The sequence below is a fragment of the Urocitellus parryii genome, chromosome 6 (genome assembly GCF_045843805.1).
Source record: "Urocitellus parryii isolate mUroPar1 chromosome 6, mUroPar1.hap1, whole genome shotgun sequence".
In the NCBI taxonomy this organism is placed as follows: Eukaryota; Metazoa; Chordata; class Mammalia; order Rodentia; family Sciuridae; genus Urocitellus; species Urocitellus parryii.
Genome location: NC_135536.1, coordinates 26,037,027 through 26,063,580, shown reverse-complemented (window position 1 = coordinate 26,063,580; position 26,554 = coordinate 26,037,027). Strand labels below are relative to the sequence as shown.

At 38.0% G+C, this 26,554-nt stretch overlaps 1 protein-coding gene across 1 annotated transcript in view; it reads right to left on the bottom strand.

The window, feature by feature from the left end:
- Sptlc2 (serine palmitoyltransferase long chain base subunit 2) overlaps positions 1–26,554 on the bottom strand; it is a 108,088-nt gene that overhangs the window by 57,163 nt on the left and 24,371 nt on the right. The window contains exons 2-4 of the mRNA XM_077799993.1: positions 21,629–21,823; positions 3,844–3,998; positions 1,706–1,854 (exon numbers count right to left, since the gene is read on the bottom strand). Coding sequence (XP_077656119.1) covers positions 1,706–1,854; positions 3,844–3,998; positions 21,629–21,823 — 499 coding nt within the window. The remainder of the gene's footprint in view (positions 1–1,705; positions 1,855–3,843; positions 3,999–21,628; positions 21,824–26,554) is intronic.

Sequence of the window (26,554 nt, the reverse complement as noted above, 5' to 3'; positions counted from 1 at the left end):
AAGGCAGAGAACCTATGAAAATTTAGGGGGAAAAAAAACTGAAAAAAAAATTCAACATGTTCTAGAATTGGCTTGTCTGTATGTGGTACTGGGCACTGATCCCAGGGGTGCTCTATCAGTGAGCTATGTCCCCAGCCCTGTTTATTTTTTGAGACAGGGCTTTACTAGGTTATTTGGGCAGGCCTCAAAACTTGTGATTATTCTGCCTCAGGGAATTTGCCTTTTTTTTTTTTAATGGTGTTGGGGATTGAACCCAGGGCCTTGTGCATGCAAGACAAGCACTCTCCCAAGTGAGCTATATCCCCAGCCCAGGAATTTGCTTTTTTAAAAAGCAATTCTGAATATTTTCTGGAAGAACTACTTGTGTTTGTTAGCCAAGGACAATGACACTCTAGGAGATTTGGGAATAAAAATTATAGTACAAACAAATAAAGAAATCGCCTAAGAAACTTCACTAGCAATAGAAACTAGAATTATTGAAGATGTACAACTTGGGTATATGTTTTAAAAGTCCAATTTAAATAATAAAGTAGATGATATGAAAAGCTACACGATTCTATTTGATTCTGTTTTTACAGTTTCATTTCTTCATTCTAAGTTTAATGAGTTGACTGAGTTGCTATGATAGATTAGACTGGGATGCAAATCCTTTTTATGCTTGCACTGAGAGGTAAAATCTAATCTCCATAGCCCTTGAATCTGGGCTGGCTTTACTGACTCACTTTGATCAAAAGAAAAAGTATTTAATATTCTGGACTCACAAAGATAGGGCATAAAAAGACTTCCAGCTTTCAGCCAGGTATCTATGAACACTTGCTCTAGGGCAAAGCCCACTGCCATGTAAAGTAAGTGATTCTCCAAGATAGCCATGCCCCAAAGAAGTCCAAACTAGTAGCGTGGGACTGCGACACAGAGTACCAGGCATCTCAGCCCAGGTGAAACATGTGAATGAAGAGGCGTTCAGAGAGCTCTAGCCACAAGCCGATGTTGACTGCAACTGTGTGAGGGACTCTCATAGAAACCACCCAACTGCACTTGCCAGCCCCAGACCTGTGAGAACTCAATCTATAAGCATTAGGGTGATGCACAGTAAGAAGAAGGTGCTTTATGACGTCTGTAGCTATCAGTACTCTAGAACCAAATGGAAGAAGCTAAAATCCTCCTTTGAACTAATGAACTAAAATAAATCTCTTATATAAAACTATAACCTTTTACCTTTTATAGACTTGTAACAATAAAAAGTTTACATTACTGAGTGTCTATTTCCACAATTAGCCTATTTAATTCTTGAAAGAGATCTATAAAGCAGAAATTATTATTAGCCCAATGTACTAGTATGAAAATAGAATAACCCTCATCACACCCTTGGACTAATAAGTGGTACTTCTAACTATTGCTATTTACAAAAGGCAATACAATCAATATTAAAGTTATAAGTGAAATAAAACTTATGGAACTTTACTAGGGACATTCTGTATGTATAACATATTGGAAAACATCTCAAAATGTGTTACAAACATAAAAATCATCCAACCCTTCAGAAAAAGAAAGCATTTTTTACCTGATCTAAAAATGCATGGCAAAGCAAATGTATGAATTTTAATACCCTAGCTCTTTTAAAAAGCAACTCTGTATCATCAGTATTCATTCCTGAGTTAAAGAAGTCAAAAGCAGCAGCAGCTAACCAAACACAACTCACACTTACCAATTTCCTGCCGAGTACTGCACACTCCAACGCCATACTCCTCTAGGACCCTGGCAGCTGCTTCTTGACATGATCCAGTGTTTCGTGCAAATCCAAGATAGTTGTAGGAACCCATATTTATAACACCTTTAATTATATTCCCTGTATACCTGTGTTTCAATAAACACATAAAATTTAATAAACTCAGGAGCAAATACAATACTTAAGTGTGATAATAAGTGCAATGTAACATGAAAGGAAACACCATAGGGATGTAGAGAAAACGTGTTCTGTACGAAAAGAAGCTCAAACTCAGTACCCAACCAAGGAAATGGAAGGTACAATCAAATACCAATTTTTACTTATGAATAATGATGAAGATTTAAAAACTGATGATATCCAGTGTTGGCCAGGACAGTGTCACAAACTAAGTAAGAATACTTTCTTTGGATGGCACTTTGTCAGCACTTATCCACTGAAAGATGTGCATATTCCTTGACTCAAGCAATTCTCACACATGAGCATATGCACAAGAGAATCTATAAGAGCCACTGCAATTAATTTGCCATGTCCCTTCCCTAGGCACAGAGACCTGTGACATTTCATGTGACAGAAGCTCAGTCAGCCTGAGCCCCCAAGGAAAGATGACTGATTCAGAGACTCTATCAACCTAAGGTAGATAGGAAAAGTAGGTAAGAAATAAAGTGTTGTTACTTTAACACTCGGTGCAATTGGGATGACCCAGCCCAACCTGCTATAGCATGGCACATTTAGGTAGCCATGATAAATAAGAAACCTACTGTGAATGTACAAGTAAGACATTATTAATACATTAGCAAATTAAAAAGGCAAACTGTAGGGCTGGGGATGCAGCTCAGTAGTAGAGCGCTTACTTAGCATGTAAAAGGTACTGGATTCATCCCCCAGTAGAGGAGGAAAAAAATGTAGCAAACGGTAGGATAATTTATATAGTACAATCTCATTTTTGCATATCAAAAAGTTACCTGCGTATAACCCCAGTAGATACACTACACACATACCTCACAGAAAACATCTAGAGGAATAACACAAAATAAAATGATGACAATGGTCAACTCAGTAAAGGAGGATTTGTCGGGTAGTGAATTTACAGAGGACAGGGTTTAGTTTTCATGGGGGACTTTCTGTATAATCTATTTCCCCCCCCAGTACTGGGGTTTGAACCCAGAGACACTTTATTGTTAAACTACACCCTCAGCCCTTGTTCTTTTGAGACAGGGTCTTGATAAGTTTCCAAGGCTGGCCTTGAACTTGCAATCCTCCTGCCTTGACCTCCCAAGTAGATGGGATTATAGGTATTGTATTTTCTTTTTTAATAGGAAAGCAATTATGGAATATTTGTGCAATCTCTACAATTTTCAAAATGTTAAAATATAGTTTTTTTAACCAGTTAATCCATTTAAGTAAATATACTTCATTTATCCTTAAATCATCAGAGAAATCAAAATATCCACAAATAAATTCAGATCCTTTACTCAATTCTATTAAGTGGAATGATGGATAGTCTTAAAAAAAAAAAAAAAAGACAAAACTTTTTTTCTCAACTATAACCCACCACAGAATCAAATATAATAAAAAAAATATTTTAAAAATCTCAATAAAGCTGGGTGCAGTGGCGCATGCCTGTAATCACAGCAGCTCAGGAGGCTGAGGCAGGAGGATCGCGAGCTCAAAGCCAACCCCAGCAACTTAGCAAGGCCCTAAGCAATCAACCAGACCCTGTCTCTAAACAAAATATAAAAAGGGCTGGGGATCTGGCTCAGTAGTTGAATGTCCCTGGGTTCAGTATTCAGCACCCACTACCACCCACCCCCAAAAAAAAAAAAATCTCAATAACGGTTAGAGGCATAGCTCAGTGGTGGAGTGCTTGCCTAGCATGCAATATATGTATATGTATATGTGTATATACATATACATATATATATGGTTTGATCCCCCTATTCCTACCCCTACCCCCTCCCTAATCCAATTAACAACAAACAAAATGCAAGGAAAGAAATCTTGGTATTGATTATATCCTCAGCTGCTACTCCTGTTTTGAGAGAATACTTAATTTGCAATATTTTCTCTAATGAAGAAATTCTTTTATTGCTAAGAAGTAATTTCCCACTGAGACTCACTTGAATGACCAGTTGTAGTCATGAGACTGTCTCTCCATGATGTCCACCTTGGCTCCAGGCACGCTGCAGATCGGTCGATTCCAATTGTCTCTTATCCTCATGTAGAGGTTCCTTGTATAGAAGTTTTCAAAATCCTGATACAATGACACAAAGTCCTGCCAACAAATGGTGAAACATGTATATTTAACTGAGTTACCTTAAAAACAAATTTCACAACTTCCCTTTTTGAGTTGCAAGAGCACCTGAGAATGATAAGTCAGTTATATTTAATTAACTGATCTATCAGGAAAGGCATCAATTTTCTAAGTTTATTTCAACATAACTCTTATTAATCAGTTAAAAGTCACATCACTCTGAGGGTTGACTTACATTCAGGTTTCGAATAACTGACTACACAACTCTGACATTAAATGTTTTCTCTTCCTAATAATTAATATCCAAGAGACTGTTCTACTCCATTCCCCCCTGCCAATAATGTTAGGGGGAAATGCCACAAGAACCAATATAATTCCTGTTTCATACAAGAAAAATAATACCAAAATTAAGATTCCAGTCTCTCCATATTTTTGAGAATCAAAATGAAACAAATACAAAGAAAAGATGATAAACCAGAAATACTACCAAAAAAGAAAGAAAGACCAAAAGGTAGATTATAGGAAGTCATCCACCTTGAGTAGTTTCCCTCTTGGATTGGAGTTAATAACAGAACATTCTGAAAACTAATTCCCATGTCCACAGACTTACAATCTTCCTTTCCTTCCTGAGATTAAATTAAACTAAAATGTAGGTCTATAAAAATCAAGTCTCGGGGCTGGGGATGTGGCTCAAGCGGTAGCGCGCTCGCCTGGCACGCGTGCGGCCCGGGTTCGATCCTCAGCACCACATACAAACAAAGATGTTGTGTCCACCGAGAACTAAAAAATAAATATTAAAAAAAAAAATTCTCTCTCTCTCTCTCCTCTCTCACTCTCTCTTTAAAAAAAAAAAAAAAATCAAGTCTCAGTGGAGGTGAAATGAATGCATAACGCTATGCCCAACATTGTAGGAGCCCTGTTCAGAACACATGTGGCCAGACCATGTGAGCTCCACCCCAACTCCTCAGAATTCAAGGGTAAGAAAAACAAAAAGAAAACAGAACTGGAGTTTATTATGCTTCCAGTCCTCGGATCTGAGCTTGGTGCCAATCTAATCTGTTAAATAAATTAATAAAAATAGTTAAAAAGCGTAAGCCTCATTCTGTAAAAGATTTTCATGGCTAAAAAGATCTTACAAAACTCTAAAATTAACAACTTTCTATGGACTAGTAGAATGCTAAAGTGACTACGAAATAAATAAGAGAAGATGAATCAGAGTAGATGAATTGCCTTAAATAGAGCTGAGCAGAGTCAGAAAGAATCCTGAGCATTTGTCTTGCCTGATACCATCTCTTTCATAATTAGTTCCCAGAACAGAAAATATCCACAATGTGGATATCCCTCACAATTAGAAATTTGTCATTTAAGTAATTTGTCCGTTTTGGTACTGTCCTCTTCCAATAAAATACTGGCCGAGTGAAAGCATGAATAGAAGCAACCAAATTTTAATTAAAGACTTTTCTTTGGCTATCATTCACCTGCATGTCCAACAGAAAAAAAACAAGAAAGTTGTCCCCAACCTATGTCAACTCACATCAAATGAGGTAACAGGACTAACTCCTCTAGTAAAATCACAGTACTAATGATCTCATTTCTTTCTAATGAAAGGATAATTTCACTCAATCGCTGTCTAAACACTGCACAGTAGTGTTTAAGATATTAACTCAAATTGTTGAAAGAACTATTTCCTCACAAAAAAATTTTATTAGCAACACAAAACAATACTTTTTGTTTTGAATACATAAACATCAGGAAAAAACTTGAGTCTCATCTAGATACTAGAATGGTTATCGAATCTCCAGACAGAAAAAGGACTACAGGCTAGCACGAGGTAGAACTTCCTCTCTCAGCCTTGGATAAACTGAGTTAACCAAGGACATAACTGTCTGTAGTTAGAAGGGAGGAACACGTTCCAACCTCCTAACAGAGAATTGTTATTCTGAGGCCAAGCATCACCATCTCCTTAAGGCTACACTGAGAGGACAATGAGGTCCCTGAGATGGGAATACACTGGCACACAGTAAAGGAAGAGGAGTTGTCATACTGAGGGATGTTAGAGACCAAAAGCAGGTAGCACAGAATGGTTGGAGAAGGACTCAGGCCACAGTTTTAGCTTCCCTTCACTCCCTAGCTAAGTTCCAGACTACTAGCTTTGACCAGAAGTTTCGGTAGAGGTATCTGGCGGGCAGAAACCAACTTCTGCTGCTTAGCAATGAAGAAAAGGGACAGGAGAGGAACCACTATCTGGGATTCCAGTTCCAGGCAGTGGAAGGACTGAAGAGGAGTTGTTCCTCGCCCCACGATTCCTGTGTTCAACAGTGCAGGAATGTCCAGGTGAAATCAAGTCATTTGATGGATTAGTAATCTGAATGGTCTCTCTGTCTCTCTCTGCTTCCCAACTGCCATGAATTAACTCCTCTGCCACAACTTTCCACCCTGAAGTTCTTTCTTACCTCAGCCTCAGACCAATGGAACAGGCTGACCATGGACTGAACCTCTGAAATTGTGAGCCCAAGATGTAATGTCTTCTCCTCTAAGTTATTTTTGTCAAGTATTTTAGTCACAATGACAAAAAGCTGACGAACACAAATGTATCTGTTTTTCAAAAATATCTTGTACATTATTTTAAATATTCTAAGATTGATGTTAAAACAGGGTTTTTTTGTTTATTCATTCAAATATCTTTTAGTGAATACTGGATATTTGCTGAATTCTTTGTGAATCTCAAGGCATTTCTTGGGATCACAGGGAAAAGGGTGGGTGCTACCCACTTTCAGAAAATGACTTTGTAACTATTTATTGTTCTTGTTTGTTAGTGTAATTTTGTTTCCAAAGAGATGTCTACTTACTTTCATAAGATGATAACAATGATGATGAATAATCATAAAAGTAGCAATAATTCCCAGCTACTAAGATACACAAGGCACCAGCAGAAAGTTTTATGTGTATGTATACATCTATGCACCTAAGTACCTGTGCACTATCTTACAGAAAAGCTAAACGGTTTTCCCAATTAGGGAATTAGCAAAAACAGAACTGGGCCTTCTAATTCCAGGCTCTGCTCCTAACCCCAACGCCACTGCTTCTCATTTTGAGAAGCTTTTAAAATCTATCTGAAATACTCTGACATCATTCAAAGCACTTCAAGCCCGCTGTGCTACGGGCCTTCCCCACTCTTATCCTGTCTTGTGCTCATGATGAACGGGCCCTTGATATACGTATATACAGACAGACAGACAAACACATCTGGAATTCTAAAACCCGTATTTTCCAGACACCCTTGTGATCAGGTTGTGGATGAGATTCTACAGTGAGGCACATACACAAGATCTGAAAGGCAGAGAATACCTTTCTTGCAACAGCTCACCAAGAAAGCTCTAGTAGACTTTCACTGAGGCTAGGTTTCATGTTCCCAGCCACAATGGCAACACCTGGATACTCACAGCAGGAGCAGCTTCCTAACTGGGGGGCGGCTTAGTTGGGGTAGGAAGACCATAACTTCCTCTACCCTTTCACAGCGTTACTAACACTTAATTAAGTATCTACAGTGATTCAGTTAACTGCAATTAAACTTTACTATTTCAACAGCACATTCACTACAATTATTGCTGAAAAATAAATATTTAATGTTGTAAGTACCTTTTTGTTGTTGTTGTTTTGCTACCACAGATTGAATCCAGGGGTACTTAACCTCTGAGCCACATCCCTATCCCTTTTTATTTTTATTTTTTTATTGAGACAGGGGCTTGCTGAGTTGCTTAGGGCCTCACTAAGTTGCTAAGGCTGGCTTCGCACTCACAATCTCCCATCTCAGCCTCCCGAGCCAAAGGGACTACATGCGTGCACCACCATGTCCAGCAGTTATCAGTATCTTTTTTTTTTTTTTAAAGAGAGAGTGAGAGAGAGAGAAAGAGAGAGAGAGAAATTTTTTTTAATATTTATTTTTTAGTTTTTGGCAGGCACAGCATCTTTGTTTGTATGTGGTGCTGAGGATCGAACCCGGGCAGCACGCGTGCCAGGCGAGCATGCTATCGATTGAGCCACATCCCCAGCCCCTTTTTTTCTTTTTCTTTTTTTTTTTTGGGGGGGGGGGTACTGGGGATTGAACTCAGGAGCACTCGACCACCCTATTAAAGACTCTATCCAAAATAGCAAGAACACTTAAAACCATATCCCCAGCCCTATTTTGTATTTCATTTACAGACAGGATCTCACTGAGTTGCTTAGCACCCTGCTTTTGCTGAAGCTGGCTTTGAACTCACAATCCTCCTGCCTCATTCTCCTGAGCCTCTGGGATAACAGGTGTACATCACTGTGCCTAGCAGTTATAAGTATCTTATAATTAAAATTTAAATTATTTGTCTTGGTCACACAACCATTAAATGATATAAATGAAACTTGAGACTTGTAGCACTATTCCATACTAGTGGTGTTAGTGGTAATGCTACAATCAGCATTAGTGGTTTTAGTGGTAATGCTACAATTCCAATAAGAATTCTCAGTGTCAGCTGGGCATAGTGGCACATGCCTGTAAATCTTGCTCCTCAGGAGGACAAGGCAGGAGAACTGTAAATTCAAGGTCGAATTGGGCAACACAGTGAGACCCTGTCTCAAAATTAATTTTAAAAAAGGGCTGAGGATGTAGTTCAGTGGTAGAGCACTGGCCTAGCATATGCTAGGCCTTGGGCTCAATCCACAATTCAGAAGGAAAAAACAAAACAAAAACAAAAAACCTCAATGTCATTTCTAATTTAACCATTTTTTAAAATTTGTTTTAGAGTTTAGGTGTTGCAATTTGGACCTTAAATGTCCCCCAGGGCTCATATGCTAAAGGTTTGGCACTACTGGGAGGTGGGTGAGCTTTTAGGAGGTGGGGCCCAGTGGAAGGAAGTTATGTCACTGGGGACATGGCTTTGAATGGGATCTTGGAACTCTGGCTCCTCCTCTCTTTTTACTTTCCAGCTACCATGAGGTAAGCAGCTTTGTTTCACCAAAGGCTACCCACCATGGTGTCCTACCTTGCCAAGGGTACAAAAGCTAGGGAGCCGAAACTGTGAGCCAAAATAAACAGCTTTTCCTTTTAAGTTTTATATCTCAATTATTCTGTCACAGCAAAGGAAAGCTAACTCACTAAGGCACAGATCTCAATAAATCAAAGGACAAAATTTTTCTCATTTGAGGCAAAAAACACTGCTTTGATGTTGGAATAACAAGCTTGGAAAAAAATGCTAGAGACCAGCTTGGGCAACTTAGTGAGACCCTGTTTCAAAATAAAATTTAAAAGGACTGGGGAAGTAGTTTAGTGTCCATTATGCACGAGGCCTGAGTTCAAGTGAAAATACAGATTGTTTATATGACTCAGCAGTTCCTTTCCTAGGTATATCCCCTAAAGAACAGAAAACAGATATTCAAACAATTACTTGTAAATGAATGTTCACAAAAGCATTATTCACAATTGACAAAAGATGGCAATAAAATATGACATACATCCAAACTGTGGAAGAGTATTCAGTTATAAAAAGGAATGAAGTGTAGGTTAAGAATCCCTTATCCAAAATGCTTGGAATAAGAAGTGTTTCCGATCTTGGAGGGTTTTTTTGTTGTTGTTGTTGTTGTTGTTAGGGTTTGGAATATTTACATAGACTTTACTAATTCAAAATCTGAAATCTGAAACTCTTAAGAAGCATTTTAGATTTCAGATTAGGGAGGCTCAATCTATATTGTTACAAGCTATGATGCTGGAGGAACCTCATAAACATGCTAAGTAGAAGCAGACACAGAAGGCCACATATTACATGACTCTATCCAAAACAGCAAGAACATTTAAAACCATAGAAACAGAAAGCAGATTAATGGCTGCCAGGAGCTCAGAATGAATCTTACCTCCATACACAAGGCAAAGGAGCAAGAGTACAAGTGGGCACAGCATCAACAAAGTTCGTGAAAATGGCCACCTTCTCACACTAGCCTCTAAGGGCTGGAGCCATGCACACGGTGGAACACTGGCCTAGCACACCTGAGGCCCTGGGTTCAACCTCTATAGGCCAAAAACAAACCAACAGTATGATCCTGATGCTGCTGACATCAGTGAAGAAAAGGTAAGCTTCTTGGAAAATACAACTTTTGGATAAATGAAATATGTATTCCCAAATTCAACAACAATTTGGAACAATAATCATATAAATTCTTCATTCGAAAAACTGTTATTCTTAATGAGAAAATTCAATTAATGAAAATCTTATATTGAATGCCCCAGGTGGATTAAAAACACCAAAACAAAATACCAAACAAAAAATCCTGACTTTGAAAGCCATCCATGTACAGTGCATGGACCAAACAGGCATCGTAGTCAGTGAATAGGAAAATCTGGTATCTGGGGATTTCCACAGGCAATCCTACCAATAAGACCACCCAGATACATGTGAGCTCCTATTCATCTCTGCCAAAAGGTCCCACACAGCACTGGAGATGTGGTGACCTGCTAAAGCCACATAACCATACAGCCTCCCAGAGATGGGTGTGGCCTGCCAAGATGCCAATCAACCTGTTGACTGCAAGACAACATGAAGCAAGACTCCATCCCTGAAACCTTTCCCTGCCTTTGATGCTCTCCCTTAAATAAAGAATCAGAGCCATTTTTTAACTGTTCTGTTCCAGCTCCTACCAGAACTGAAAGAATCTATCTGGCACTCTGCTTTAAAACTAATTCTGACTTTGTTTCTTATTTCTTCACTAATAACTTAAGACTATATTTTTCTCAGGTGGCTTATCCCTTCCTGAGCAGGAAAAATTACCCTGGCAAGGAGCTGGCTGCCTCTCGATAACTACCCATTGAAGGAGGTAAAAGTTTAGTGGAAACTAAGTAAGCCCCACCTAAATGTGGAGGAACAGAATCTATTAACATGCATCAGCATGCATTAACCTGTGCCAGGAAGAACAGGTTAGAATAAGCTCTGATTGCAAATCTTGGGTTTCCCAAATGTCTAAAGATAAAACTCTGAGTCTCTGTAGAAAAGGTCTGTGGCCTCTATGACAAAGAAGCTGTTCTCTGAAGAGCTGAGAGAAGGTGGCCACGTGTAGACACAGAATCCACACAGAGAAAGGGCTCAATGAGTTTCTCTTGTGCTTGCGTGCATTCAGAACTGTCTTCAGGCCACAAGGGGTAAGTGGCGAAGAGGACCAGAGACATAGGGAAATTTTTTTTGATTGACTCTTTTTTTTTTTTAATTGCTGCAGTCTGGCTGGGCACAATTCAGGAGCCACTTGTCAAAAGAAACAAACTTTATTTTTAGAACACACACACCACACCACACAGCTCTTCAGGAATTCCCTCAGAGCCCAACTGCCACCACCGGCTTCCCACAAGCCTCTCAACCTCTCCGACTCCTCCTGCTCCTGAGGCCGATTGGCTGGGTCACATGGGCAGAGCCAAAAAAAGTCCCCCAATGAGCAGCTCCGTGGTCTGAAAGGGCGGGGAAACAGCCCAATGAGAATCGCCGCAGAGGAGCCAATCAGCTGACAGCTAGAAGTTTGCTGGGGCTGCTGTGAGCCAACCATCAGCTGGCAGCTGGAAGTTTGCTGGGGCCCCTTCGGCTGTGGCTGTCAACATTTTATTATTGGTTGTTCAATACATTACAAATACTTGAATTCCACAGGGCAAGGGCCTGGACTCTGCTTTTTTGAGGACCAATTTATTTCTTTCTAGTCATAATATAAGAAAATTTCTTAATGTGAATTAACAATCTCCATTACAATCTAAATTTACCATCATTCACATTAGATACCTAAATCCTATTCCTTTAAAAATCTGTAATCTGCTCTTCCTTTCTTTTTAATCATGTTTTATTAGGCTGAATTATAGGAAATTATCAACTTAACAGTTCAAATATGGTCAAAATTGGCATTTTTACATGATTCAATGTAATACTTATGGATTAAAACATAAGCCAGGCACAGTGGTGCACACCTGTAATCCCGGCAACTGGGGAGGCTAAGGCAGAAGAATCGCAAGTTTGAGGCAAAATAAAAATAAATAAATAAACAATATAAATAAATAACAAAGTAAAAAATAAAAAAGGCTGGGAATGTAGCCCAGTAGTAAAGCATACACCGGTTCAATTCCTAGTACCAAAAACCAAAACCAAACAAATAAAAAACTATACACGATCAAATAAGGTATATTCACAAACTGTGGATAAGACAAAATGTTTTAAATATAACACAAAATTTACTACTCATAAAGAAAAATTGATAAATTTGCTTAAAGTAATTTCTGTTCACTAAAAGACACCATGCAGAACTGGGGACTGAATCAGAGCAGATTGTATTCCATGCTTTTATAATTTTGGCAAATGAATCCTAATGTCATATATAACTAAAACTAACCAATAAAAATTTTTAAAAAAAAGACACCATGCAGAGAATGAAAACACAAGCCACATATTTCAGGAAGATAGGTGCAAAATACATTCTAGAATACATTAAGATTTCCTATAAACTGGAGATGGGAGTACATATAGCTAGCTCAGTGGTAGAGTGCTTGCCTACCATTTACAACATGCTGGACTTGATCCCCAACACAACAAAACAAGATTTCCTGTAAACCATTAAGAAAAAGATAGAAATCCAAGAGAAAAAACAGACAAAAGATCTGAACAGCCACTTCATAAAATCAACACTTTCCATAGTTAGTGAATGAACCTATGAAAAGGTATTCAGCATCATTGGGCAATAATGAAATGCAAATTAAAACCACAACAAGATACTAATACATATATATACCAGCAGAACTGGCCAAATTTTAGAATTTTACACCAAGTGTTGGTAAAGATATGAAACAACAAAAATCCTCAAGCACAGCTAGCTAGTAGGTATACCTAGCAAAATTGCTTTGGAAGACAATTTGGCACTATCAAGCAAAACTAAAGTATGCATAGTCTCAACCCAATCATCCCAAGCCTGGAAATATATGCCCAAGAAACAGATCACAGTGATTATGGTAGTTGTATTACTCTCTGAAAAAATATGAGAAAAACCTCAATAATGACTAACTGTGGTATTCTCACAGTGAGATACTATCCAGCAATGAAAACAAAGGGAGCTGGGAACCACCGCAAATTGCTAAAGCCTACATTGAGCTTCAAAACAGATCAGAGCACAAACACACAAACACGGTGCAAATGAGGTTAGATATAAGAACAGGCCTAACAAAAGTTTTATTATTTAAAAATGAACACATGAGTGATAAAATCATCAAGAAAAGTCAAGACAGTGGTTATCTCAGGGGAAAGGCAATAGTAAGATCCAAAAAGGGCCCCTGTGGGTGTGGTTTCTGCAGTGGTGGGTTTATGGCTGCTTACTTAGATTGCATTCCTTATACTCCACATTTACCTTTTATTATCATTTCTAGATATACACAAGTGTGTATTGGTTATAGAAAACCAACAGACAGGTTGAAGAACACTGGAAGGAATGCTTCCATTAAATAAATACCAAACATTCTATATAGAGAGGAAAAGTACTTCCCATTACATGCATTTAATCGTTTTATTACCTTTATTTTATTTATTCATTTTTATGTGGTGCTGAGGATTGAACCCAGTTCCTTGTCTGTGCCAGGCAAATACTCTACCACTGAGCCACAAACCCCAGCCCGCATTTAATCTTAAAGTGTCATGTGACAGAGTTCCTAACTCTGGGAAACACATATATCCACATTTACTTATCATGACATCTAATCACAAGAAAATCTACTTTGTTTGAAGGTGCTCAGACACATGTCTAACTGGGCAAGATCAATATGCTTCAGAACTTTGAGCTACTGAAACTGAAGACCACACATCTGAAAATCTTTCCTTTAAAAACATACTAGGAGGGCTGGGGTTGTGACTCAGTAGTAAAGCACTTGCCTAGCACACGTGAGGTCCTGGGTTCAATCCTCAGCACCACATAAAAATAAATAAAATACAGGTATTGTGTCCAACTACAACTAAAAATAAATATTAAAAAAAAAAAACTAGGACTGGGGGTTGTGGCTCAATGGTAGAATACTTACCTAATACACGTGAGGCACTAAGTTTGATCCTCAGCACCATATAAAGACAAATAAACAAAATAAAAAAGACTGTGCTCATCTATAACTAAAAAAAAATTTAAAAACCAACACACTAATGCTGATGGCAGGTACTGAAGGATTTTCAGATATTTGACATGAATAAATAATACTGCAAATCAAGAACAAGCTGTTAAAAAAAATCCACAGCATTATAAATTTTTATTTGGGCAATGTTTTTCTCTAGTAGGGAATGCAATACAGAATCAATCCTAATAGCTAGAGGTATTTCTTTTATAAGCCAATAATTCTGTCTTTACTTCTACTTAATTAAAAAAGAAGTAGGTGAAATAACTTACAAAAGGCTATCAAATTATTGACTTTAAAACCTTAGAGTGATGGTTAATTAATAGCTTTCCTCACTGTCCATAAATCATCCTGTTTGTTCTTTTCCTGTTTTTAATGTTAAAGACAGGAAGTAACTTCCTTGCTGTTTATATGATGCCATGAAGATATTTAAAAAAAAAAAATTAGGGTTAAATATCCATGTTTTTCCCAGATCTGGGTCACTTGAGTGTTTGTATGTGTCTGTACAAGTGCAGACACAGCCCGACACCAATACTTCACAACTTGAAACTTTTCATTGTGACTATTTACCAACACTCACAACATCATTCATATCTTAAAACATTTACCAAGTGTCTAATACAAGCCAAGAAGTCTTGTAGGCACTGGGTCTACAGCAGTAAACAGAAAGATAATGACCTCTGCCTTCATGGAATTTACATTCGGGTAGAAGAGAACAGGAAGAAGAGACACAAAATCAGATAAATATACAGAACAGTATGTTAGACAGTGAAAAATATGAATGAAACCCAAAGAAGGCACAGAGGGAAATGCATACTGCTGGAAACATGCTGCAATTTAGCTAGAGTTCCCTGGACAGAAGAGGGGACAAAAGAGACGTGAGGGAACAATCCATGGGACCATCTGGAGGAAAAGCTTCCCTGGCAGGACAAACAGCAAGCATAATGGCAGTGAGGCAGGAGTGCACTTGGTGTGTTTGAGGAATTGCAAAGAAGCCAGCAGGTAAGTGAAGGGCCAAGCTATAGATGTCACCGTGGTGGAAATGGAGGTTGGTAAGAAGTAGCTAAATTTGTATTTGCCAATGGACTACACAGGGCATATGGCAGAAAGAAGAATCAAGGATAACTCAAGGTTTGTTTTTAGCTGAAGCAACCAGCAGAAGAAGATGGAAAAGGCAGCAAGCTGCTTAGAGTGAATATCTAACCAGCTCAGACACCTGAAATTTGAGATGCTTATCTGGAGATGTCAAGAGGGCAACCAGATAGAAGGCTCTATTCAGTTTGGTAAGAAAGTCAATGACAGAGAGATGAATTTGGAAGTTATCAACATAGAGAAGGGATTAAAAGTATTCATTAAGTAAGGCTGAAGCCTGGGCTATACTAACACTTGGAAGTGAGACAGATGACGAGGATCCACAAAGGAAGAATATGAAAAAACAGACAGAAAGGCAGGAGAAAACCCAAGCAACTATAATGTCTTGGAAACCAAGTGAACATAGCGCTTCCTGACTGCTTGTATCAAATCTGTTGAAAGGTGTCAAGCAAGGTAAAAACTGAGAAAGGACTATTACACATGGGTCATGGGTGACTCTGAGAAGAAGAATCTTCTAAAGTGGTAGGGACAAAATCCTGACTGCAGTAGGCTCAGGAAAAGAGTGAAAAACAAGACATTGGAAACAACAACCCCAGGGAATTTTGCTATAAAACAAAGAATAGAAAAGTGGATCAAGAGAAAGTAAGGTGGAGAAAAGCTTAAAAAAACAAAACAAACAAACAACAACAACAAAAAAAAAAACCCACGGGAAAAATACCTCATCTGGATTCTAATGGGAATGGTCCAGTAGAGGAAGACAACTGTTCCAAGAGCCAAGTCATCATCCTCTTTATGGCAAACCTGGCTGTGTGTCACATAGGTGCTGTACCTGGCCAGCCATCGTGTGCTACCTCTAACAAGCTCTACAGGATGGCTGGATTCAAGGGTCCATCAAGTCTATATACTTTCAGGTATTTGCTACCAAAACTGTTATGACATTTTCAAAATGATAGGGAGCAACAAAAAACCACAAGGTAATTTAATATCTAAGGAAACATCAACCAGGCACCATTAGGTAAGCCTGTAATCCCGGCTATGCAACTATCTGAGAGGCTGGGCAGGAAGATCTCCAGTTTGAGGCCAACCCAAGCAACAGAGCAAGACCCCCTTCTCAGGAAAACCAAACCAAAACAAACACCCACCCCTACCCCCTCACACCGCGCCCCCCCAAAACAAAAAACATTAATAAAACTTCAACATGTTTTCTTAAACTGGTATTTGAAAATTGCTGAGGGTAGTCTCAGGGACCCATGAATTCTATTATTATTTTTAATTTTTTTTTCATTTAGATAAACATTTTAAAATAGCTTTATCTATTTAACATTCCAATAAGTACTCAAACTTGGAATAACTCAAGACAAAGAGGGTACCGCTTATTAAACTTTAAAAATCATAGTAATAAACAGCTCCAATTGCTTTATGCAAAGAAAATCTGATTAAAACCTAAAAATTCAAAAGATAAGACCTTGCTTAAAAAAAAAAAAAAAACTACACTGTTGCTTTCATCAAAAACCCCAATAGGTAATGGGAAAACTCTTAGTAGGAAAGGATAAAGTGCTAAACGCACTACCAAACTTTTTGAAAATTTTATTGGGCATAGCTTCTTATGGAGAAAAAAAAACCCAGAATAAATAAAAAAAGATGAAGGAATGAAAGAGATTCCATATGATGAAATATTATTCAGAAATAAAAAGGAATTAAGTAATGGTACCTGCTACAGCATGGATAAACCTCAAAAACATCATGTCAAGTGAAAGGGACAGACAAGATAACACAGCATATGATCCCATTCATGTGACATATGAATAACAGAAATCCACAGATAGAAAGTATAGTAGTGGCTGCCTGGGATGGGAGGGAGGTAAGGAAGAGGTGCCTACTAATGGATACAGGTTTTTTTCTTTTGGGTGATGAAAATGTTACCAAATTAGATCATAGTACTCATTTGTGTAGTTCTAAAAATAAACAGGATGCCCTTTATGGTATGTAAATCATGTTTCAATGAAGTGTTTTTAAAATCATGACTGCTGGCTTGGGGATGCAACTCAGCACTTGTCTAGCATGTGAACCCCTGAGTTCAATCCCCAGCACCACACACACACACACACACACACACACACACACACACACACAGAAAAATGACAGCTATCCTGGCTCCACTTTTAACACAAAATGATGGAAATTTATGCTTTTTAAGTGTGGAATGATCTAAAAAATTAAAAAGACAAGACAACTTTCCAATCCCCTAGTTTAATATTCTATAGACAACTATACTGCAAGCAGAGTTTCCTAAGATACTGCTAAAATGACAACTGCCAGAATGTTCTTATTAAACTACTTTTTGAAGAAGATCAAGAATACAATCCTAGGAGCTGGGGCTGGGGCTGGGGCTCAGCGGTAGAGTGCTCTACCTGGCCCATGTGAGGCCCTGGGTTCGATCCTCAGCACCACATATGAATAAATAAATAAATAAAATAAAGGTATGTGTCAACTATAATTAAAAAATATTTTTTAAAAAATACAATCCTGGGCTGGGGATGTGGCTGAAGCGGTAGCGCGCTCGCCTGGCATGCGTGCAGCCCGGGTTCGATCCTCAGCACCACATACAAAACAAAGATGTTGTGTCCGCCAATGATTAAAGAATAAATATTAAAGTTCTCTCTCTCTCTCTCTCTCTCTTTAAAAAAATACAATCCTAAAAAAATAAAATATAACTGTACATGTTTTCTCAAAAAAAAATCCTTATAGGAACTCTTATTACTGGATTTCAATCTATTTCCTTCTTTTGTGTCTTGAAAATTAAATGTATCTGGATGTGGATATATATATCTGTCCTGTTTTTGAACATCAGACCACAAATACACTATGGAGGCAAAACGTTAGTTTTCGGTTTAATGTGGTAACCACCTACCACACTTTGCTGCTTATATTTCTAAGTATTTCCTATCTTAGAACATTATTATTAATTCAAGCTTTTGCTATATTGATTGAATACACATTTCTGGACTACCAGCTTCACCTCACACGAAAAGGAAATAAATTGAGAATGTAGTTCAGTGGTAGAGTGCTTGCCTAGTATGCATAAAAAAAGAGAAACCCTAAGCTGAGAAAAACAACATTCTTGTCCAAAACACCACTAATAACAGAAAAGCATGGGGGAAAGAAATTCCTAGAATTTTATGCAATTTATATGAAATAGAATAAGCTCATCTTTTTTAAAAAAATATCTTTATTTTTATTTATTTTTATGTGGTGCTGGGGACCGAACCCAGGGCCTCACGCATGCAAGGCAAGCACTCTACCACTGAGCCCAATAATAAACTCATCTTTATTAGTATGACCATGCAATTTAGTTCTACCCAAAACAATACTTGGTGTTTCCCTATAAAGAATAATTAACATAAGTAAGTTGGGCTTTTTTGTAACACAATGAGGAAGAAAATCAGGATGTGGTCAGCAAGGAAGTGGCAACATCATATTTGCATTTTATGATCCTAAGCAACCAGCACATTCTCCTTGCAGTTTATCACTGAAGTCTGCCTACTCCTCTCCCCACTTCTCTCCAGCAGGAGAAACAAACATGATCCATCATAAGGCTGAATGAGCCTTCCTTTCCTCTAAAAGCTGAATTTCATAAGAAAATGGCAGCATTTAATTGAATTAACTGCTGATGTAATCATGAAAATCCAATTGAAATAAATTTGAATAAACTGTAGAGGCAAATGTCCCCTCTGTCCCTCATGATTTCCTCTTATTATTTCCTCCAAGAATTATTTCCTAGTTAACCCTATACTACCAGTTTACTTTTTGTTCTACAATTTCTTATAATTTGAGCCCTCTTTATTTGCATAATGGTCTTCTGAAGGTGCTAAGTATGAAGAGTCTGTTTCCTCAACAAAATTAGAAACTATCTAATAAAATCTGTATATTCTAATAATTTCATATAAAATGACATACACATGAGCAGCCTCCAATATCTAAACAGTGAATTTACTCTCTAAAGACATGAAACAAGTTCCAGAGATAATGACTCATTCACAAAGTAACTCAGATGTACCTTTTTTTTTTTAATATTTATTTTTCAGTTGTAAAATAGCTTTATTTATTTATTTATTTTTATGTGGCGCTGAGGATGGAACCCACAGCCTCACACATGCTAGGTGAGTACCCTGCCACTGAGCCACAAGTCCAGCCCCTCAGATGTATCTTTACTGTTTCATTCACTCATCACACTGAGCACCAGCTGTGTAAGCCCACAGTCACCCTCCCGCTCAAAAACTGCCCTCAACTCCTCTCTGCCTACCAGCTTCCTCATTTGACATTCAAAACAATTTCTCATATATCCGCATTCCAAGTTTTCCCAAATATTACTCATGTCTTTGCCTGCACTATAAACAAGATATCAGCCACCATCCACAACCACCATCAGTTCAGTCTAGTAGATTAGCCTGTGAACAAGTAAATGAAACACTGTCTAACACAGTAAGTGTACAGGAAGCCATAACTGAAGGATGGACAAACACACTGTGGATGCAAAAATTCTAGGTGGATGCACTCATAAACAGAATAGATGAAGAATCAAATTTAAAAATGTGTTTGAGTTTTCAATGATGGACTGAATTCTGCATATAGAGCTCTGCTCACATTCAGCATTTTTTAAAAACCACTTTTTTGGGGCGGAGGGGGATATTGGAGATTGAACTCAGGGGCATTCAACCACTGAGCCATATCCCCAGCTCTATTTTGTATTTTATTTAGAGACAGGGTTTCACTGAGTTGCTTAGCACCTTGCCATTGCTGAGGCTGGCTTTGAACTCGAGATCCTCCTGTCTGAGCCCAGAAACCACTTTCCTTTATGAGTAAGGATGGCCAACTTGTGGCATTATGGCTGGGAAAGAAGTGCAAAATGGTTGAGAGGATCTAAGATGTCTGATCCAGAGTGCTCTTAGGGGCCAGAATTCTCAAACCACACATATAATGGTTGATTTTGTCTTGGTAGCTGACAAGGCCCCCTCCTCTCCTCTCCCACATTCTCGCTATGTTGCCTAGGCTGGCCTGGAACTCCTAAGCTCAAGCAATCAAATCGGCCGGCCTCAGCCTCTCAAGTAGCTGGGATCACAAGCAGGCGCTCGATACCTAGCTCTTCCCGTATTTTCTTGATGTACTCTTTCTCTTCCCCTACTGGTTCCTCTGACAGTGGTGACCCCAACCCTCCTCTCTCAGATATCATTCCACAAAAGGGAGAGCTATGAAGGACAATAAATAAAACTAACATCTTTTTTTTTTTTTTTTTAGAGAGAGAGAGAGAGAGAGAATTTTTTTTTTTTTAAAGAGAGAGAGAGGAGAGAGAGAGAGAGAATTTTTAATATTTATTTTTTAGTTCTCGGTGGACACAACATCTTTGTTGGTATGTGGTGCTGAGGATCGAACCCGGGCCGCACGCATGCCAGGCGAGCGCGCTACCGCTTGAGCCACATCCCCAGCCCGAGAGAGAATTTTTTAATATTTATTTTTATTTTTCGGTGGACACAACATCTTTATTTTATTTTTATGTGGTGTTGAGGATGGAACCCAGAGCCCTGCACATGCCAGACGAGCACGCTACCGCTTGAGTCACATCCCCAGTCCTAAAACTAACATCTTAAGCCCTTCTCTAATCTGGTACATTCCCCTGACTTCAGAGGACAATCTCTCTAGAATTCATATGACAAGAGAAAATAATTTTTTTTAGTAGAATCAGGCATTTTTTTTACCCTCATTCTATTTATTGCATTAGGTATAAAGCACTAAAAACATAAGAGCATACATAGAAAATGCAAGTGAATGAGGTCTTCCTCCCAGAGACAAACATTACCATCTCTGTTTACCATGACTTTCAAACACAAATGGCTCAGCCACATTGTTTCTGCATTTGTTTATTTGGGGAAAGAGGTGATCCAGGAACCAAAAAAAAAAAACAAAAAAAACAATGATGTATAATGTGTCCAGGAGAAAACACACCAGAAGGACACAATCTTTCAGATAATTATAAACACAGCATGGGATAAATAGGAAGCATGAGCAGAGAGAGCATGGCTTTTGGCACTTCGAATTCCTGTGGCCACAAACTAGCTGTGATACTAGGTATCTTCAGGTGCCTGCTTAAATTGTGAATTTCAGCTTTCTAATCCATGAAAAAGGGATAGTGTTGCCAACTTCATTTCATTTTTAGAGTAATTAAACTAAAAACATGTCAAATACTTTGATTTCTCCACCCCTCTAATCTTATTTCCAGCTTTCTTTGTAAAATGTTTTCACTTAACTGCATTTGGAATATTGATTTTATCACGTATCCAAATTTCTAAGGAAAAAAAATTGTGTGAAAATACTAACATTTTTATAAAAGAATTCTATTTAAAGAATCAAAGACTCTAACAATTACCTTTTGTTCTTCTCTTTCTGTTGCATGATGACACTTTTCAATTCTCCAGTGCCTCAGGAAATCCCGAAGATATCCAAAGAGGGTAAGCACCCCATAGCCCACATATGTGAGCACGGCAACCAGCATGGGCGTTTCTTCAAAAGCTTCATTGAACGGTCTTTTATATAGTCCTCCATTTTCTGTAACATGATGGATCTAAAAGGGAAGTTAAAAATGTTTACTTCAATCATGAGAAGAAAAAGATACCTTGAAAACTGTATAGTCCAATGAAACTCTAAGATCTAAGTAGGGTCTACTTGTTTTTAATAGAAATAATTTATAGGGCTGGGGTTGTATTTCAGTGGTAGAGTGATTGCCTAGCAACTGTGAGACACTGGGTTTGATCCTCAGCACCACATAAAAAATAAATAAATAAAGGTATTGTACCCATCTACAACTAAAATATATATAAAAAAAGAAATTTATAAATCATATGCACTTCACATGAAGAGTTAAAAAATGTGAAAAGAACTAACAATATAAGAGAGCATACTACAGGGACACTGCCACATCGATGTTCATAGCAGCACAATTCACAATAGCTAGACTGTGGAACCAACCCAGATGCCCTTCAATAGATGAATGGATAAAAAAAATGTGGCATTTATACACCATGGAGTATTATGCAGCACTAAAAAATGACAAAATCATGGAATTTGCAGGGAAATGGATGGCACTAGAGCAGATTATGCTTAGTGAAGCTAGCCAATCCCTAAAAAACAAATACCAAATGTCTTCTTTGATATAATGAGAGCAACTATGAACAGAGCAGAGACCCTCATTGCTATACAAAATTACATATAAGAGGTTGTGAGGGGAATGGGAAAATAAACAAGGAGAGAAATGAATTACAGTAGATGGGGTAGAGAGAGAAGATGTGAGGGAAGGGGAGGGGGGATAGTAGGGGATAGGAAAGGTAGCAGAATACAACAGTTACTAATAGGGCATTATGTAAAATTGTGGATGGGTAACCGATGTGATTCTGCAATCTGCATTTGGGGTAAAAATTGGGAGTTCATAACCCACTTCAATCTAATGTATGAAATATGATATGTCAAGAGCTTTGTAATGTTGTGAACAACCAATAAAAAAAAAGAAAGAAAGAAAAAAAGAACTAACAATAGCTAACACTAGATTTTTTATAATTGGATTTTCTGAAAGATTCTAAAATGCTATTTCAGAAAACATAATTTTATTTATTCTCAGAAATAAAAGAGACAGTTTACTCTGAAAACACTGTTATTAGCTAACCAATGAAATGACCAAAAGTTCAAAAGTAAATTAGGTTTTCCAAACAAAAATATTTGCAGATGTTTTACTACCATATGTATTTAAGGCCACTCATATCATTCCAAATAATTATCAGCACTAAGCTACTGTGGAAACACCTGGTTCTCATGAACCTTTGTCAGTGATAACAGGAGTAAGATATACACAAAACTCAAGTGCTTAGGTAAGTGTGGGCCAACACCGTAAGTAGAAGAAAGAAAGCCAGCTGCAGTGGCACGGCCAATTATTCCAGCTCCTTGGAACTTTAATCTTAATTTACAACAGCTCGCTTTAATAAAGATAGTCAATCAAAATTATTAAGAGCAAGTGGGGCATGGTCGCCCATGCCTATAATCCCAGCAACATGGGAAACTGAGACAGGAAGGTGGCCAGCCTCAGTAACTTATCAAGACCTGTACTCAAAATAAAAAATAAAAAGGACTAGGGATGTGGCTCAGTGATAAAGCACCTCTGGATTCAATCCCCAGTACTATAAGAAAAAAAAAAAAAAAGAAGCAAGTTGTCAATTAAGTATTATACTAGTTTTGAGCAGACTCTAAGGAATAAAAGATCCTTTCTTGCCCTCTCAGGCTATACAAATTGTTTTTCACATATTAATACATATCAAGACACTTGAGAATATAATATTCTAGTAATGTTAGTTTTGGAAAGCTGCCAAAATGCTTCCAAATTTAAGAGTTTGAAAAAAGACAAGAATTGTACTTAACAAAGGAAAAGCATTCAGATAGGCATGGCAGATGGAATTTGGAGGTGCTGATTTAATTTGTTGGTCTAAGTAAAAGAACTTCTGAGAACTATTTATAAAACTAAGTTAGGTATTTAGTAGTCTTTTCCCCCAAAGCCTGAAAGTTTGTATCAATATTTAATACTTAAACTTTCACGCAAGACTATACTTGTAACATGTTTAGAAAAGAAATGCTAGAAATCAACCCATATCTAAAGATAGAAAATCATTTAAGCTGGGTACAGTGGCATGTGCCTCTAGTCCCAGCTACTTGGGAGGCTGAGGCTTATCCGTATTATTAAAATGCCAGCAGAGTTACAGTGCTCCATCATCTCTAACCAATGTGCTGCCAACTTACATGTTGGGAATGCAGTGGGTGGATTTCTTGTAAAGAAATCTGCCTTTATTTCAGATACACCCAGAACTTCAGGACTAATAAATTTCATACTGTAGGTTGGATTATCTAGGAAGCAATCAGTTAAACCATTATGCTTTCCGTTTTCTTATTTAAAGTGCTCTACCACTGACCCGCACCCCCAGTCCATTAGTTTGTTTTTAAATACTGTATCGTTCTATTGAAGTCTTACTTAGAATCAAGTGTTTTTAAAAGAACTAAAATTCAACTACAAAGTGACCAGGAGTGTGGCTTAAGTGAAACACTAGCAAACCTGATCATGTAGTGCCAGAATGGACAGACCAGGTGATAGGCAAACTCTCACAGGAGAAAAAGTCTTAGAAGTCAGGAGGAACAAAATTATTTGTTCTGTTATATTTTACCTCTCACAAGATTCAAAATAAGGGTTTCACCGTCTTAAAATATATATTAACCCATGAGGGAAAGCACCAGGCCCATTTTGTACATTACTGCACCCATAGCATCCAGAAGAGTATTTATGGTTAACAAAGAGTTAACACTTGCTTAATAACACTTCCTGTTATTACTATTACAGAAAATGACATCTCATAGGAATGCAGTAAATATGTGTAAATGAAAATATGCACCATGCTCTTTGCTCTTTCAAAACAAGGACCCTGGCAAAGAAGGGACTAAGTTACAGTGATCAATTAATAGGAGGGCGTTTCTAGAATCCAGATCTGATGTGTTTTAGTCTCAAGCGGACTGTCAATGAAATCAGGCTGACTCTAAAAAAGACATATGCTACAAACTCTTTCACGGTATTTCAAATTCTGGATTTAACAGGAGGTCTCTTAATAAGTCTTTCAGTCATTCTAACTTAATAGTTATACTATATCAACAAGGTAATCAAAGAAAATACTAGTGTATCACTCCCTCCAGGTTGGAGAAACAGTAAACAGAAATGCTCATGGTAAACAGACAAGAATGTGGTACTATGTTCCCATTATACAACACAAGGGAGATTTAAGAATTCCAATGAATGTCAAGGTATGTTCGCTTGAACAGTAATTTTACTAATCAAGAAAATGTGACCCGGGCACGGTGGCACACTCCTATAACCCCAGTGGCTCAGGAGGCTGAGGCAGGAGGATTGCAAGTTCAAAGCCAGTCTCAACAATAGCAAGGCACTAAGCAACTCGGTGAGACCCTACCTCTAAATAAAAGCACAAAATAGGGCTGGGGATGTGGCTCAGTGGTTGAGTGCCCCTGAGTTCAATCCTTGGTAGCCAAATAAAATAAAATAAAATAAAAAAGTAAAGGAAGAAACTTTCTAAGTCAATACTACAAGCACACCACCATAAAACACACTATTCTAGTGGTGGTGCACACCTGTAATCCCAGTGCTTGGGAGACTAAGGCAGGTGGATGGTGAGTTAAAAGCCAGCCTTAGCAAAGTAAGGCCCTAAGCAACTCAGCAAGACTCCGTCTCTAAATAAAATATAAAATGGCTGGAGCTGGGGGCTGGAGTGTGGCTTGTAGGTGAAGCACTTGCCTAGCATGCGTGGGGCACTGGGTTTGATCCTCAGTACCACATAAATATAAATAAATAAATAAAGGTATTGTGTCAACCCATAACTAGAGGAATAGATGTTTAAAGGGGGGGGGGGGGCTGGGGATATGGCTCAGTGGTTAGGTTCAATCCTTGGTACCAAAAGTCAAACAAACAAGAAAAAAAACACATTACAGGGCAATGGGAGAGAAAAAAAATCAAACAGTATTTTATCCATTTGCCTCTAGACTGTCAACATGTTACTAAGAGGCTGAAAAGTCACTCGTGACCAAAGCAATAATGGAAAAATATAAGCAAAAGAGCAACCGTAATACATATATGCCCTAAAATGGTCTGAAAAGAGACCAAGGAATTAGAGTAGGAAATGGGATGGGGGAAGAAAGGATACTTCTCACAATCTTGTAAACCAGTTTGATTTTTCTTTTTTTTTTTTTTTACAATAAGTACATATTACTGAGTTTTCACTTTTTGTTTTACTTTTAAAATATGCATACTGTTTTGCCACTGATTTTATCCACTATTTGGACTATAACAGAGTTAGAAGTAGAGCATGCCCACTGTTATAACATCCAGCAAATCCTTATCTACTTATTAGTTCTCAAATACACCTTACATGTTAATGAATATATAATATACACTTGAAATCCCAAATTTCTTTCCAGAACTTCCCATTTACATACTTACCTGCCTTCTAATCAGCTTTTAGATCCCATGGGCACTGGAAACTCAACAAATCTAAAGCTAAACTTCTTATCTCACCATCCTAACCCTTCCCTCAATTAAAATCTGATCCTCCCCTGGAGTTACTTGTTTTGGTCAAGAGCATCACCATGCAATCTGCCCAGCAGCCCAAGTTTGGAATCAATCATCTTCAACTCTACTTCATTTTCTACTTCCACTCAGAACTAATAATGAACTTTTGTGCCTTTGTTCAAGATCATCTTG